The following is a 12,020-nucleotide window of genomic DNA, read 5'->3' as shown; positions in this document are numbered from 1 at the left end:
TAACCAGCAGGAAAAAATTGGAAGAGTGCCATCCGCTACGCGGGGCGGCCGCTGCAGTGCCTTATCCACGTAAGGCTGCGCTTGCTTCCGCCTTTCTGCAGGGAGGGACAGGCGGAGCAGGCAGAGCTGCGCAGCGCCCGGCCTTGCTATGGGTGGTGGTGCTGTGGGGCAACGCGGGAGCAGCGTTGTGATCTGGTGGGGAATTGGTGGTGAGGGAGGCATTTTTCTAGATGTGTTTTCAAATGTTGCTTCTGCTTGAAAAGGGGCCACAGTGTGTGCGGGGTGGGGTCCTGCCGTGAGCTGTATCGCTGGAGCTGGGCAGGGAGCTCTCGCCCGTGACACTAATTCAGAACCTGATCTGCTCGGTTCTGTCTGCCTGACAAACACATTCCTCACTCACATCATTTATTGAGTATTGCCTCAAGTCCTTGATTTCCTCCAGTGTCCCGGGGGCTCGCAGAGAATTGCTCTTGCCATTAGGTTGATTTCTGCTTGGCCAGAAAACTTCAAATTCACGTATTTTGCTTTGAAAACTGTTTGCTCTGCCTTCGCTCTCCCCTCGCGCGCTCACCCCGTCACCATGATGTCGGGGCACTGCCTCTGTTGTCATGCAGGGTCCCTGGGAGGGCTGGGTTCATCTCCCTGCCAGCGGACCCTTTGGGCAGCGTCCAGTGCCCTGGGTGGTTTGGGTGACTCTAACGCTGAACCACTCATCTTCTCATTTCAGGATGGCATTTTAAACCCTCACGCTGCCTCCTGCACCTGTGCCGCCTGCTGTGACGACATGACTCTGGTGAGCTCTAGGTTGTACATGCATTAGTTTAAAACCAGTTAGTCGGTCGCTAGGTTGTACATCCGTTAGTTAGTCAGTCAGGCTGCCACGGCCACTTGCGAGCGGGTCTTGAGTGTCCCGGAAACGTTCAGGAGTGCTGCAGGTGCTTCTGCTATGCTTTGTACACAAGGGAGATAAGGCCCTGCCAGCCCCGTAGCGTGGCAGCACAGCACGGCTGGCTGAGAGTTAATGCTTTGTTCTTCTTTTTCTTCTCTAAATAACGTACTTATGTTAAATGCCTTTTGGAGATGTCAAAGCTATTTGAGATTTTTTTTTATTCAAACGTCACAGTTTTTTGAGCTGGAAGAAATGTTTTGATAAGGCAGCAATGATCCCCCCGCCCCCGGATCCTTATTTTCATATTCAGCCGCTTGGGGTTTCTAGTTGGTTGGTTTGTGGGTGGGTTAGGGTTAGGTTGGTTGATTGGTTTTGGGGTTTGGTTTGTCGTTTGCTTGTTTGTTTCAAAAATGAAGGCAAAGTCCTGAAAGCAGGAGTTTTTAGCTTGACCTGAAGCAGTGTTTCGTGTTTCTTTTCTGCTGTGAACTAGATGGTTTGCTTGTTTCCTAGACCAGAAACTGTCCTCTTCCTGGCTTCCCCTTGCTCTCGTTCTCTTCCACCGCCTCGGCCAGCAGTCAGTTGTGTGCCCAGTTGTGCTTCTATAACAGTGGGGAGAAGCTGGGCCTGTGCTCTGCAGGGAGCTGAGCATGACTTTATCACAGAGTTCTTTTAGTTTGGAGAAGTGAAAGGTTTTTGGTCAGTTGTTGCAAACCTCCCATTTTCCACGAGGACACAGGCTGCATCTGGACAGATGGGAGAAAACCCACAGTCCCCAAAGAGGTGCCTCAGCTAATGCTTTTTCCTTTTTCTTTTGTTTTTTTCCATGTGTTTTCCCTAGAGCGGCCCCGTACGACTCTTCGTACCTTATAAAAGGCGGAAGAAAGAAAATGAAATGCCTGCGACTCCAGCAAAGAAGGATTGCCCCAAAAACATCACTCTGCTGCCGGCCACAGCTGCCACTACTTGTAGGTTCTTGGGTTCAAACCGCTTCCCTTTCTGGTGAAGAACCGCCACTCTGGCTTGTTCCTGTCTGTCCGTGGATAGACATAAATCCTCATCATTGGAACTGGCCAACTGAGAAAACGTCTCTTTTTTTTTTTTTTTTTGCCTCTTCCTTTTGATGGGGTGGTTCTGTTGGCTCAGTGTCTGTAGCTGATTTCGCTTCCTGTCTGTAGAAACTAGTGCAGTGTTGCCACATCGGGACTGCCAGTCCAGCAGGAAAAAGTGCAGCTCTAGACCTCCAGGAGACTCGGTTTTCAGCGCTTTAACATCCATTTGCAGTGAGCAGCAGGGCTCATGTTTTGTTCTGAGGGGTGTCGGGGTGGTATTTCCCCTCTGTACCTGTTCTCTCAGGCTGGCAGTGCAGGGGCGGCTCTGGCTGTGATCCCTAGCGGGTGTCACAAATGACAATTGAGCCATTTCCTCCTGTTGCAGTCAGGCTGAGGGGCAGGCTGCCCCCTCTCTGCTCTGCAGAAACCCCCATTCCATCCCCTGAGCATTTGTCCATTGGAGGCAGGTGGGGGCTGTGGAGTGAGATTCACGCAGTTTCTTGAAATACACAGAAAAGTCTTCTCTAAGCAGCTGGAATGAAATCCACAGCCTCAGACTTGTTAATGAAAGAGGCAGAAGGTGCCACTTTCATCTGCAGATTTCTCTGTAACATTCAGGACACGCTTTGTTACTGGTTTTGGTTGTCAAACCATCTGTGTGAGAGCGGAAATTAAATTTGCAGGCTCCTCCCAGTCCCACTGATGTGTCCTCTTGCTCTCATCACACCAGCGTCATCTGGATGGTGACATTACCAAGGGAACTGAGGAAGAAACAACAGCAGTCCCCAAAAGAAAAGCAAGATAAGATTGCCAGCAGCAGCAGGGAGAGAAGTTCACAAGGATTCTCCTGAGTTTGGGGGGGTTTAATCTGTACTGGTTCGTTAATGAGAGGTGCTGGGTGTTGACCGTGCTGGCACTGGGAAGGAGGAGAGCTACCTGCTTTGGGAGTAGCCATGTACTTCACCAGGCTTGAATCTGTAGCCTCAGTGTCTTCAAATTGAATTCTTGTCCCTGAAAATATCCTCCTGGCTGAGCAGCGTACCACGGAATGGGCCCGTTACCAGGGAACGGTGGCAGGTTAATTAATCCTGTTTTAAAAGGGTTTTAAACGCTTCGTTGCCGTTCAGGTATGTTCATCCAGAAGGATTCTGTGGCTTGTTCCTCGCATTGGCCAAGCAAATGGTGTCACTGCAGACAGACAGCTAGAATAGGCCATGGCACCAAACGGGCACAGACCTGGTTGTAATCCAGAGGTTTCTTACGTCGCTTTAAGCACTGAGATCCACTCGTGCTCAAGTTGTAATAAATCAAGGTTAGCTGGAAGCTGGTGGGTTTTGAGGCCCCACTAGACCCTTCCGGAAGAGGTTAGGTTTTCTTCATGTGATAATGGGAGAGGTGGAGTTTGGGAGGCAGGGAGTGAACCCTCTGTCCTCGTACAGCCAGCACACAGGCAGAGGCCAGTGGGGCCTTAGGAGCCAAACGGGGCTTTTCTTCCCCTTTCCAGTTGTGTGGGTAGAGGTGTGACCCAACCCTGGGTTATCACGGGCTCATCCGCGGGTCCTCTGGACAGTTCAGAACGGGGGTAGCAGCAGCTAAACCACCGAGGCCTCCGCACCGAATGTTAATTATGAAAGTACTTCTACTGTTTCCAGTCACCGTGACTCCTTCTGGGCAGATCACTACCTCCGGTGCGCTCACCTTTGACCGAGCATCGACGGTGGAAGCCACGGCCATCATCTCAGAAAGTCCATCCCAGGGCGATGTTTTTACTGGAGCCGCTGGTAAGAGTCCAGGTCTGCGTCTGCCAGACACCTGGGGGAAGGAGAAAAGGAGGTTTGGGTGCCTGTTGCTGTAGGAGGCAGCATTTTGGGTGCTGCAGGAGGGGTTGATTTCTCAGGAGCTTAGAGAGAGCCTGTAGGTAACCCGCTGTCCTTCTTTCGAGATGATTCCAGCAGCTCGAGGTCTTGCCGGTTGCATGGAAGCAGCTAGTAGTTTAGCAGCTGCTGCTGCTGTCTGCCTTTGCTGATCTCTGGGGTTCATGGTCATCTCTGTCATTTTTTTCACTCCTCCTTTTTCCTAAAAGACTGCTAAAATAAAAAAGAAAACTGCTAGAGTGTGGAAACTGAGTGACAAACACTGAATAAACGGTGAAAAATGCCAGGATAAGTCAAACAACATGTAAATGCACGACATACATCACAGTTCTTCCTGTGATTCATTGTGGGGCTGCGAGCTCTGCCGAGGGAAGTGTCCTGCTCTGAGCCACAGTCCGGAGTCCAGCGATTGCTGTGGGTCTGTAGGTGTGTGGCGGGGGGAAGCCAGCAGCAAACTTCACCTTTGAAAGTGAGAGCAGAGAGAGATGGAGTCAGTACGCGGTTACTTGGCTGGAGACCTGTGCAGGGTCACACTGCTGCTTCTCATTTAGAACCCCTGGAATTATCGTGGGAGTCATGTGAAATGAAAGAACTGTGGGTGAAAGCAGCGTAGAGCCGCCTGCGCCGTGACTCACAGTGCTGTTGTTTCTCCGCAGTTCAGGACACCAACGTCCAGCCGCCATGCCGGGTCAGTCACCCTGAGCCTCACTACCCCAGTTACCAGGACAACTGTCAGATTTCTCCTTTCCCTGAGGCCGCGCTGCCAACGTCTCATCCCAAAATTGGTAGGTCGTGCGTCTGTCCCGGGGGATGCGGTCATGCGCTGATCCTCTTCCTCCGCAAAGGGAGAGCTGGAGGCTTTGCTCTGGTTTGCTTTTGAGTTTTGTGGTTATTAAGGTTTGGACAAGCAGATTTTCTACTCTGGAAAATTTTTCTCTCTGTTATTTAGAACCTTGAGTTGTTGGTTTCTCCCAGAGGAAGCAGTTTTGATCCTGCTTCCTCAACCCTCTCACAGCCCCGTGCCCTTACAGAGGCTTGTGTTTCAGGGCTCTTGTCACCACTTGGGCGCTGCAGCTGAGCATCAATTTGGTGTTTGATCTGCAGGGACCACCCCCTGTTACATCAGGTCACAGAAGCTTTCCTGAACCACACCCTGCCAGCTCTGTATGAACCCTCTGATAGAGCTGGAGGCGGTTTGGGGCAGGTTTGATGCACTGCTCTTGCACCCAGTGTCAGTTTTCCAGCCCTGAACGCTGGTGTTTGTGCAGGAGTGAGGGGTGCTGGGTTCTGCACCGATGTGCCCTGTGCTGGTCCAGTAGACTGGAGTAAAAAACCTAAAGACTGTGTGAAAAATGACAGCTGGAGTGTTGGGTAGGGCCAGGGAAGCTGGTTATCAAATATCTCTCCCAATGTAATTATAGCTCATAAACTTAACAACTTTTCATTTGTGGAGCTGGCTGCTACGCTGAGTGAACCGCAGTGGTCTTGGAGCGTTGCCTCCCCTGATGGAAACTGGGGGTGTTGCAGAGACTGGAGCTGCAGACTGGGAGTGTTCTCGAGCTGGACACAGGCAGAGCAGGAGCAGCCACACGCCGGCTGGCTGCTGCCCGAGGCCATTTCTAGCCCTTCTGCTCCTCCAGTTCCTGTGGTGGAGTGGAGTTACTCCGAGCCTGACCCCGGACACGGAGGAGCTGTGAGACAGGCAGGGTTTGATCCCTGTTACGGTATTCTTTCAGACACCCAGAAATGATGTAGAGACGTCGTTTCTTTGGGCAGTCTGAAGCATTTCTGTCCTCACGCCTCTGCTCTCCCCTCCGTGCTGAGCTGCACCCCTGCTCTGTCCAGACTGAAATACTGCTGGTTTTAAGGCTTAGCCAGGTCTTGATGCTACTAACTCAACACAGATTGTTCTGTTACCAGTGAATACTGTCTCTTGACTGATACACCTCTGCCAGAACGGGGAAGCAGAAGTAATTCCTGTTAGATAAGTTATCGGATGCCAGGCCAGGATGAATACTGTGCTGGAAACGGCGCTTCCACAAACAGCTGCTGATAAGAACCCTGTCTATCTCACAGTCATATCTATGTGCAAATAGTCCTGCGCTGGTCATGGGCAAAGTGATTGAAATTACCATTTTAATTAAGGGCCGTTGAGCGTAAAATGTCTGTTTTCCTGTGCGGTGAACTGTGTGGAAAGGCCACGCATCCCACACCCCATGACCCGTGCGGGTTCGGGACTTGTTCTCTCTCCAGATCAGTGCTGGATTCTTTCAGCTTCTGCTGCTTGAGTGAAAAACTGCCAGGTATGACGTGAAAAGGGTTAAAGCGTGAATACGTTTAAATTAGCTGCTGCCTTGGGAGGTATTTGGTGTTTGATGCAGACTTGCAAGGAAGTGTGATGCTTTACTAAGGATTCATCATGAGTGGAACTGCTGGAGCTGCAACCCGGGATAGGAAGGTGTGGTAGCCTGTTGCTGTCCAGGACAGTTTTTAGAGCTGAATTTCAGGTCCCATTTGCAGTGCAGTCAAGAAGATTTTTCCTGACTGGGGGGTTCTTCTGTTTTTAACTAGCCTATGCAGTTTGCTGTTTGGTGTCCCTGTCCTTCGGGGAGAGAGGTCTGGGGCTTGTTTCTGCTTTTTTGGAACCACCTTAGGCCAAGCAGCGTGCCTGTATCTGCAGTGACATCCAAAGTGGATTGCGGGGGGAGGCTGATGATAAAGCAGATGAGAATAAAGCACCTTTCAGACACTTCAGCCTCTACGTTTTGTTCAGGAGCTTCCCGCTTCGTGAATCTCTTAACTCTGGTTTCAAGGAGAAGAACCTGGCTCCAGTGTGGGTCTGCTGTACCAAAACCAGTGGTCAGTGCCCAGCAGCGGCAGCTCTCGGCGGGGCACTCCCCTGTGAGGCTGCAGATGCTCCAGGACAGGTCAAGCACCAGCAGCGGGGGAGCTGGAGGAGTTCAGGGTGATGCTTGCACAGGGAGAGCAGACGCCGGCGAGGTGTGAGCAGGAGTTAAACAGCTCAGCCCTTCCGAAGGACGCTCCTGGCTGTGTTCCACTAGCTCTGCATTTATTCCGTGAACATGTCACTATTTAAAAATCAAGGCAGCTAATTGGAGCCTGGAATACTGACAGCTCTCCCCGACAGGGCAGAGGGGCCCAGGAGGGAACGTGCTTTCTCATCCTGCCGAACTCGCTGCTTTTCCTGCATGCTGCATTGTTTGAAACCCCTCCCTAAAGCTCGGGGGAGAAGTCCTGAATGGGACTGTTAGTGATTTGGGGGTAACAAGACTGCGCAGCCCCAAGCTGGTGGTGCCTCATTTTTGTAGTAAACCGTATGGTTAGGAAGGCGTTCAGAGATCAGCTCGTGGTAGCTATGAATGTCTTGGACCAAGTTTTATGGCAGATGGTGAGTATTTAGCGCTAGAATTCAATTTGGGCAAAGTAAGGCCAGTAAATCCAGATAACATTTGTTCCTGGAAACATTACCTGAGACGAGATTGCACGGTCTGTGTGGTTGGGCTGCGGGGTCTGGATTTCGCTTCCTCACACTGCACCCTCCAGTGTGTTCACAAAGTTGCTGTTGTGAAAAGCAGAGGTTTTAGTGACAAGGTAACTGCTGCGTTTTGAAACCTCGCCTAAGGTCAGGGTGGGCATTGCTGTTTTCTTGTGCTTTGGTTTTCCAGCACAGGCTTTGAGAAAGTGCCCCACTGATGCGGGGGTGGAGGTGAGCCCAAGGACAGTGCTGAGGTTACCAGGACAGCTGAGCTCCGTTCCAGTGGCTTCCTACAAACTGCAGTTACTGTTAATAGTGCAGTCAGAGTATGGGAGAGTAAAAGCTGCAGCACCTCCATAACTGTTGGGGTTCTTTTCTTACTTTAGTGTCCCTCCGAGTGCATTCAGAAGCGTGCCTGGCTCCTGTGCTCTTGCATTTCGTTTCATTCCTGTGGTGCTACAGTTTAGACAAGAGTGAAGAGCTGTGGTTGGGACCCTGGAGGAAGGGGCCACAGACAAGGGGCTCCTTCCTTGAGAGCTGTCCAGCAGCAGCAGTGTAAAGTGAACGCCACAAGGTGTTGGTGTCTGAAGAGGAGCGTTCCCTCAGGACCGTGTACAGTCCCTGTCACCTTTGGGCTTAGGCAGGGAGTGGTTCCAGAGCTGCAGCAAGTGCCGCTGTTCAGAACAGTGGCATGTTTGGAACAGGGACACTGAGCTGTGACATGAAGTCACACGAAGTGGAACACTGGGGTGGTACAGGAGTCCCTGGGAGTGCTGCTTTCACTGCTGAGTTGTGCCTCTGCAGCAGCGTGGAGGTGTTACTGCCTTCCCAGAGTAAACAGCGGGGCGGGCAGTACAGGTTCTTCTGCCCTCTGCGTTTGAGAGTGCCCACGGGCTTGTCTGCCCTGACCAGTCTGTGCACGCTGGGTCACAGGTGGTGGGTTCGTGTAGCTGGAACTTGGCTTTAAAGAAAGCAACCAAACACCACCACCACAACCAAAAATACCACAAACCCCCCACTTTATGGACATAAAATGCCCTAATTCTATTCATTTTCTGTCTCTCCATTCAGTGCTAACCTCACTCCCTGCCCTGGCGGTGCCTCCCCCGCCCTCCACCAAAGCCATATCCCCGTCGGTGGTGAATGGGCTGGAGGTGACAGAGCAGCGCAGCTGGCTGTACCTGGAAGAGATGGTCAACTCATTGCTCAACACCGCCCAGCAGCTGAAGACTCTCATTGAACAGGCCAAGCAGGCCAGCTCCTCCTTCCGCGAGGCCGCTGTCACACAAGCCAAGATTCAAGCCGATGTGGAGAGGAAGGAGGTAATTGTGGTGGAGGAGGTGAGGGGACTCAGCCAAAGGCACCTCTTTGGCTGGGCAATGATCAGAGTAGTATCTCGCTGGTGGTCGCTGGCTGGAGCAGTGGTGGCCCATAGAAAAAATTTTTCAGTGTCTTGAGAGCAGTTTTACTGAGAAAAACCTGAGTTGTTGGTGTCGTGGGTGGAGGACCAGAGTGCCCTGGGACTCCAGAAGCTGGGGGTAGAGGCCAGCAGTACAAACCGTTGGGTGTTGCGAATCCTGCGCTCTGCCATCAGCTGTCCCTGAATTTACGCGGTGTGGGCACTGAACCCCGGAACGGGAAGATGGTGAGTTCAGCCACTGCTTTATGGCAAGTGAATGGGACTATCAGTGAGGCTTTTAACGGCCCCAAGGGGCAGAGGGGTGGAGAGAGCAGTGAGCTGTGGGGTTTGTGGGGAAGCTGAGCCATAAAAGATGACACTGCAGAAGTCTCTCTCCTGCTCTGTGTGGTCAAACTGGGGTTTTTTATCTGAGAGTTGAGATATGTGAGGGGGGAAAGATGGGTCTTCCTGCCTTGGTGCCTGTTGAGTTTTGCTGGACCAATTTAACAGAGGAAGTCAGTGCTTTATCAGCACTTTGTGCTCGTTAGACTGACAGAACTCCCAAGGGCTAACAAAGTGGGGGACCTTCCCGCCACCCCCTCCGTTCACATGAGCGGGGATGGTGGCGACAGCTGTGTGGGAGAGCCCCTGCTTTGCAGGGTTCTGAGCAGCAGGTCCCTCTGAGTGCGTCCCTTGGTGGTTAGTTGGGTCATTGTGTCCGGGCTGTGGAGCAAAGGCTGTGCAGCAGATTAAGTGAGAGCAGAGCTGTCGACTCAGCTCTTCCTGGAAGAGTGACTAAATACACAGCAGGATTAAAGAAATCCCTTGGGCGCAGGCTGGGTCCCCACTGGACACACCAGCCTCCCTGCCAAGGGCTGTAACTCACAGGTCTCTTCAGTCATGGTGGTGTGGAGCTGTTCCCCCAGCTCAGAGTCCTGGCTCTTGGGGACGCAGAGTTCAAGCACTTCTGACCTTGGAGCTGTCCGTATCCCTGCTGTACCCTTCAGTCCCCCCTGAGGAAGAGCAAGGAGGGCTCCTGGGACAGCGCTGCCCTTCCTGCCCTTCGGAGCGAGTCTGGAGGGGCCCTAGGTTTAAGCAAAGAAGTAGCAACAACAACAAACACGGAGGGAAACTTCCTTGTGCACCAGTTTTGTTTCAGTCTTCCCAGAGAGCAGGAAATTAAGCATTAACAATCCTTAATCACAGCTTGTATGCGTTGTTGTATGTTGCAAATCACATACTGCATTGTGGTGCCACTTATAAATGACTTTGGAGGTCGTTAACTGTCACGGATGAGCCGGTCTGCTCCCAGACAGCAGCAGTTTGGTTGCCTCGGCTGTAAACCCCAGGGGTTGTGCTCTGTTCTGGGCAGTGGTGAGTGCTTTAGGCGTAGAGCATCCAGTTACGGCCCTGTAACGCCCTGTGTCAGGTCTGGTGACGTCCTGGGCTGCTCTGAAGAACCTGTAGGTCAGACTCCAAGTGCCGGAGCTGAAGGCTCCTCCAGCTGGGATTTTCCTGCACATAACTCCACAGTCTGGGAGCCCTCACACCCGCTCGGTTGCTGTCCTTGGCCTTTTCCGTTCTGGTACAATTGTTTGAGGATCATGGCTTGCAGGTGAATCCCAGGACTGAGGTTCTCTTCCAAAATCTGTTTCCATCTTTGCCACAAGTTGTTTAGAAGCCCCTGGGTACATCCGTGGCCTCTCTGGGCCTCAGAGGCTGCTTTTTGGAATGAGGAGAACGCTTCCATCACGGCGGGCTGCACACCTGAGTGGTGGCACCTCGAGGGAAGAGGCTGTGTGAGAAAGCCCTAACTGTCCTAGAAATAAGAGCAGTTTGTGCCCGTGTCACTCTCAGTGCGAACAATGAAAATACTGAAATAGCTGTAGGGTTTTGCCGAACGGCAACATTTTGCACAGGGTTCGTTAAATCCTGCTGCCCTGCCAGGACTTGGGGCAGCTGGTGAGGAAGAGTTCTCCGAGAGAGGGTGTTTCCGACCCTTCCTGGCTGTCTGAATGGGGGGATTGCTGCAGCTTTTCTGATTTGGGGAAAACCATTTAGGAAGAGAGTGAGTGGGGCACAGAAGCTCCGCGTCTGGCCAGAGATGTGTGACAGGTTGCAGGGCTGGCCCCGAAGGAGCAGATTAAAGCCGGAGGTCCCTGTGCTTTGCAGTCTAATTTGTCTGAGTGTGCGTTAAGCCATCGTTGATAGCAGATAACCTTTAGGAGGGGGAGAAGGCATGGACTCACCAAATTCCATGCCAGAAGACGTGGCTAGAAGTGAGTAACGATATTCAGGCAAGTTGTTAAATGGTTTTTCTGTGTAAAGTTAGAAGAATCAGTGTGGAAATCTGTCCGAGTTTTAATTGGAAGTGAGGACACCGTGTGACACAGCGACGCCTTCGGAGCCTGGCCCATTCGGAAAGAAGGTGGCAGATTAATGCAGCCAACAGCTGGAGCATCTGAATTCCTTTTTAGAAAGATTAAACCAATTCAGGGCTAGAGAGTAGGAAATTACCCTGAAAGGGGTCGGGCATTTCAGAAATGTTGCTCTAGTAAGCAAATAATGGCTTGTGACCTCCAAAGGGGTGAGAATGGTTGAGGAGTGGAGGCTGTCGGTTCTCGGCGCCACTTTTGTGAGAGGTCTGGGTGTGTCTGGCTGGATCCTCTCTCTTTCCACACCGTTTCCTTCTCCATAGTTTCTGCAGGGTTTGAACTCCTCATGCAGCAGGCTGCGCAGAGCCGTGGGACTTGCTGTGGGGACAGAGGAAAAGGAGACGGAGCGGATTACCCATGGCCTTTCCATCAGCAGGTTCTGGGGCTGATGCCATGGTCAGATGAGGACAGAGGAGGCTGGATTTCCTCTCGATGTCTTTCTCCTTGGTGCTCTCCTGGGAGAGCAGGATTAGCTGTGCTTGCAGAGGGTGCAGCCCAGTCTGGTGGTGGGAAGGGCTCCCAGAACTGGAGTTCAGCACGTTTGGCCCCTGGCACCAGGGACGTTACCAGCAGGGATCGTGTGTGTAGAGGTTTCCCAGTCGGGTTCAAACACCAGCTCAGCACCTGCTTCAGCACCTGCATCCCCACGTTGTGCACTCGGGACAAGTTTAGCAGCATTGACCAGGTTTCCTATGCCAGTCCCCTTACCACGGGTCGTTTGTTGTTCACTCACCAGTGAAAAGCTCCTTTTAACCCTTCCTGAGGAACCCACGGCCTCCTGCTAGCCCAGCTCTCTGCCTGGGGCAGGGGGCAGAGGCTGCGGCACGTGGCGCCAGGTCCCAGCTTCTCCACGGCCACCGCCCCGCAACGGTCAAAAC

At 52.3% G+C, this 12,020-nt stretch overlaps 1 protein-coding gene across 1 annotated transcript in view; it reads left to right on the top strand.

Annotated features, from left to right (window-relative positions):
- Positions 1-12,020, top strand: part of DEAF1 (DEAF1 transcription factor) — an 18,515-nt gene that overhangs the window by 2,979 nt on the left and 3,516 nt on the right. The window contains exons 6-11 of the mRNA XM_010134020.1: positions 8-69; positions 728-793; positions 1,728-1,854; positions 3,591-3,719; positions 4,469-4,597; positions 8,380-8,630. Of these exons, the coding sequence (XP_010132322.1) occupies positions 8-69; positions 728-793; positions 1,728-1,854; positions 3,591-3,719; positions 4,469-4,597; positions 8,380-8,630 (764 nt within the window). The remainder of the gene's footprint in view (positions 1-7; positions 70-727; positions 794-1,727; positions 1,855-3,590; positions 3,720-4,468; positions 4,598-8,379; positions 8,631-12,020) is intronic.

This window comes from Buceros rhinoceros, unplaced genomic scaffold (genome assembly GCF_000710305.1).
Source record: "Buceros rhinoceros silvestris isolate BGI_N320 unplaced genomic scaffold, ASM71030v1 scaffold3964, whole genome shotgun sequence".
In the NCBI taxonomy this organism is placed as follows: Eukaryota; Metazoa; Chordata; class Aves; order Bucerotiformes; family Bucerotidae; genus Buceros; species Buceros rhinoceros.
The sequence above is the reverse complement of the archived record's forward strand: the minus strand, read 5'-3'. Positions and strand labels throughout refer to the sequence as shown.